Source organism: Cryptosporidium hominis (assembly GCF_000006425.1).
Source record: "Cryptosporidium hominis TU502 chromosome 8 CHRO018047, whole genome shotgun sequence".
NCBI classification, from domain to species: Eukaryota; Apicomplexa; class Conoidasida; order Eucoccidiorida; family Cryptosporidiidae; genus Cryptosporidium; species Cryptosporidium hominis.
This window is the reverse complement of record NW_666717.1, coordinates 1-2,188: the sequence shown is the minus strand read 5'-3', so window position 1 is coordinate 2,188 and position 2,188 is coordinate 1. Positions and strand designations below refer to the sequence as shown.

General features: G+C 26.6%; 1 protein-coding gene across 1 annotated transcript; it reads right to left on the bottom strand.

Moving 5' to 3' along the window:
- Positions 1-686: 686 nt before the first annotated feature.
- Chro.80132 (ENSANGP00000002945) lies at positions 687-1,292 on the bottom strand. Its single annotated transcript, XM_660040.1, has 1 exon — positions 687-1,292. The coding sequence occupies one exon, from the start codon at positions 1,290-1,292 to the stop codon at positions 687-689; it is 606 nt and encodes a 201-aa protein (XP_665132.1).
- Between the last annotated feature and the right edge of the window lie 896 nt (positions 1,293-2,188).

The following is a 2,188-nucleotide window of genomic DNA, read 5'->3' as shown; positions in this document are numbered from 1 at the left end:
TTAATTATTATAAGTCAGAAATTCTGGGAAATTATTCAAATCAACAGATCTTAGCTTACCTTAAAGTCCTCGGAGACATTCTTATTGAAATACCATAAAGTTAATACTATGCTTATGTGTCTTATATTTGTAGCTTTCCATGTATTTATTGAGATTTATATATAATATATATTATATAGCCAAAATGGACTAATATAAGCATTAATTGTTTATATTACCATTTCTTTCGGACATAGAAATTCAAAATCCAATAAGAAATAATGTAAAGAAAAGATATAAATTCAATATTAAGAACTGAAATTAATATGAAGAAATGTGAAGTAGAAAAACTATTATTGTAATCACTTGATAACTTGTATTATTTGTGGGGAAAGGTAAAAAGCTGAAAAATTAAGAAATCTATAATTTATTAATGAATTATTTTATAAATGAAATAGACCATTAAAAAAAAATGAATCTAATTAATGATTTAAATCCTTATTTTATTTCCTTCTTACAATCAAAATTTATTATTAAAATTATTAATAATTACCCCCCAACCACTTTTATAGAAAGAATTTGCGATTTAGGCGGGAAACATTGCATGCAGAAATGTAGTAGAGAATAATAATAATAACAGTGGTAATAGTAATAATAACAATAGTAAATAATAATAAAAATAATAATTAATTAAACAATTAAAAAATTTAATGAAAGATCATTTCTCCAATAAGAACGGTGATTCCAAAAAATCGAACTGAGACTTTACTTAGATTAGTATTATCATTACATGAACATTTATTATATGAAACAATTTCTTTTTCAGTTTCAAAATATTTTTTGTTATCCCTGACACTAAGTAGAATGGCGGGAGAAGCTTCACAATGGTAATAAATCATAAAAGATTGACCAGGAACATTCCAAAATATATTTTTGGAACTTAAAAGAATTTCATTCAAGAATTTAAGACATTTTACTTTAAGTTTTGTGGAAATTTGTATTGGATATAAACTTGAAAGTAGAGATATAATAGGCGTGTTACTATTACGTCTTGTATTATTTTTAGAAGAAATAGCTGATACAATAATATTACCAATGCTAGGATGAATAGTGCAATTAAATGTTGCAGAAGAGATATAAATGGGTCCATTACATGTATTGTATGTATGATCATGAATAGAAATAGCTTTACATTTAACAGATTCACTGAAAGGGAGTACATGATAAGATTGACCAACTTTAAGTTGACCATATTCAATATATAATGATGCTTTAAATTCAGATGAAGATACTGAGATGATTTCTAGAATCATGCAGAAAAGAGTGAATTGTTAGATTCTTATGACATGACATTAATAGGGCGTGTATAGATCTTTTTGAACTTGATTATGGCTGATAGAATTTCAACAACTAGGCCCTGATACCAGNAANGAAGTCTTGGGAAAAGTGTATTTCTTATTCAATAAAAATAATTGACTCCGTTAATATGCACTTATTGGTAAAAAAATAATATTTGAATCTTTTTAATATCAGCAAGTTCTAAATTTATATAATTACTTATTGTATTAACAATATTTGAATAAACTTGTTCATCCCAATTACATAGATCCAATTTATTAACAGCAAAAATAATATTCGATACATCTGCTAGAAGTGAATAAATAATATGTTCAATAGTTTGACCTTTTTGAAATCCTGAATCAAATCCTGAACTGTCGATAACTACAATAATATTATCAGAAAACATTGATATTGAAAAGCTATTAGGTATAAATTCAGAATGTCCTGGTGCATCCAATATTGTAACAAGTTTTTTTTCAATCATCATACTTTTAGCTGATATATTGATTGTAATTCCTCTTTCCCTTTCATCATCACAATCATCAAATATCCAAGCATATGCAAAAGATCCTTTTCCAATGATCTCACTTTCTTTCTTGTACCTTCTCATCACTCCCTCACTAATTAGTCCTAAACTCACAAATAAATGACCCATCAAAGTTGATTTACCAGAATCAACATGGCCTAACACTACACAGCTGTAATTATCTATTGTAGGTGTTGATATTATTTCATTTTTCATCTGAATTTTTATTCCTTTATCCTGATTCTGTTTAGCCACATGCTTTTTATCTGTTTGTACTGTAGGTTTTGTCTTTACTGTTTTTGTTATTGCTTCTCTTTCATATGCCACATTATCATCATCATC